Source organism: Etheostoma cragini, chromosome 12 (genome assembly GCF_013103735.1).
Source record: "Etheostoma cragini isolate CJK2018 chromosome 12, CSU_Ecrag_1.0, whole genome shotgun sequence".
Lineage (NCBI taxonomy): Eukaryota > Metazoa > Chordata > Actinopteri > Perciformes > Percidae > Etheostoma > Etheostoma cragini.
Window position 1 is genome coordinate 470,813 of NC_048418.1, and position 1,712 is coordinate 472,524.

A 1,712-nucleotide genomic window follows, 5' to 3' on the forward strand; every position below is an offset into this window, starting at 1 on the left:
GAGGGTGAGGGTGAGTTCAGGCCATGCTGTCAAGTTCAGCCACGCAGCGTGGGTCAAATGAACAGGGATGAAGAGTTGCTGCTGATGTTATGTCTCGTGTTATTTACGTCATCACATGTTCAACATCACACACAACACGGACCAATAACTGCTCTTATTTACTGCATTAACCCGTGTGTAACATTACCGTATTAACCCGTGTGTAACATAACCGTATTAACCCATGTGTAACATTACCGTATTAACCCGTGTGTAACATTACCGTATTAACCCGTGTGTAACATTACCGTATTAACCCGTGTGTAACATTACCGTATTAACCCATGTGTAACATGACCGTATTAACCCATGTAAAACATTACCGTATTAACCCATGTGTAACATTACCGTATTAACCCGTGTGTAACATTACCGTACTAACCCATGTGTAACATTACCGTATTAACCCATGTGTAACATTACCGTATTAACCCATGTAAAACATTACCGTATTAACCCATGTGTAACATTACCGTATTAACCCGTGTGTAACATTACCGTACTAACCCATGTGTAACATTACCGTATTAACCCGTGTGTAACATTACCGTATTAACCCATGTGTAACATTACCGTACTAACCCATGTGTAACATTACCGTATTAACCCGTGTGTAACATTACCGTATTAACCCATGTGTAACATTACCGTATTAACCCGTGTGTAACATTACCGTATTAACCCATGTGATGTTCCCTCGGGTCAAAAACAGACTTCTTTTAGATTCCACGACCACCACATTACTAGTTTTATACTTTCTGGAATTCATGGTAAATAACCCTCATTTATATAGAATTATACCTAATACTTATTAGAAATTATTTTGACTAATAGTTAAAATCGGAGGAATGAAAGTGATCAATGTTGTATGGAATCCAATTTGTGGTAATTTGGTATAAAAGAAACTCATATTTCAGATAAAGACATTTTTTAAAGCGGTCAGATTTGATCCGAGGACAACAGGAGGGGTAAAAAATATTAATAAACCCAAGACCTTTAACCACACCCCCCCCCCAGCGTACCTTGTCGAGCTGCGAGACGACCTCCCACAGCTGCGCGTGCAGCACCGACAGCTCGCGGCCGAGGTCAATGTAGCCTTCGAAGCCCGGCGTGTTGGACAGCGTCTCCGGGTTGGAGATCTCCGACAGGAAACGCATCATCCCCGCCCACTCGTGCTCCAGGAAGTCGTTCATGAAGGCCATGTACTCCTCTTTGTTTCCGAACCTGCAGACAACGACGACACGCTGAAACCCCCAAAGTCACATTCTTCCGTCCAGCGAACCATATTCTGCTCATCTTCAGGGTCATAACTATTATGTAATTAGAGGTTGGACCACAGCAGGTTTCCATGGTTTCAGTTTCTAAAAACAACATACTGTTGTTGTACTACACATTGCTGCTGATCCTGTTTCACCCTGCGTGTTTAGGTCTCTGTTTTACTCCAGAGTGAGACATCTCAAATAAAAAAAGACAATCAAATCACGAGGACAACATGAGGACAACATGAGGACAACATGATGACAACATGAGGACAACATGAGGACATCATGGGAACGAAATGAGGACAACATGAAGGTGACATGAGGACAACATGAGGACAACATGAGGGCAACATGAGGACGACAGGATGACAACATGAGGGCAACATGAGAACAACATGAGGACAACATGGG

At 42.5% G+C, this 1,712-nt stretch overlaps 1 protein-coding gene across 1 annotated transcript in view; it reads right to left on the minus strand.

Moving 5' to 3' along the window:
* rasal2 (RAS protein activator like 2) overlaps positions 1–1,712 on the minus strand; it is a 35,975-nt gene that overhangs the window by 4,590 nt on the left and 29,673 nt on the right. Inside the window, exon 12 of the mRNA XM_034887358.1 lies at positions 1,062–1,263. Coding sequence (XP_034743249.1) covers positions 1,062–1,263 — 202 coding nt within the window. The remainder of the gene's footprint in view (positions 1–1,061; positions 1,264–1,712) is intronic.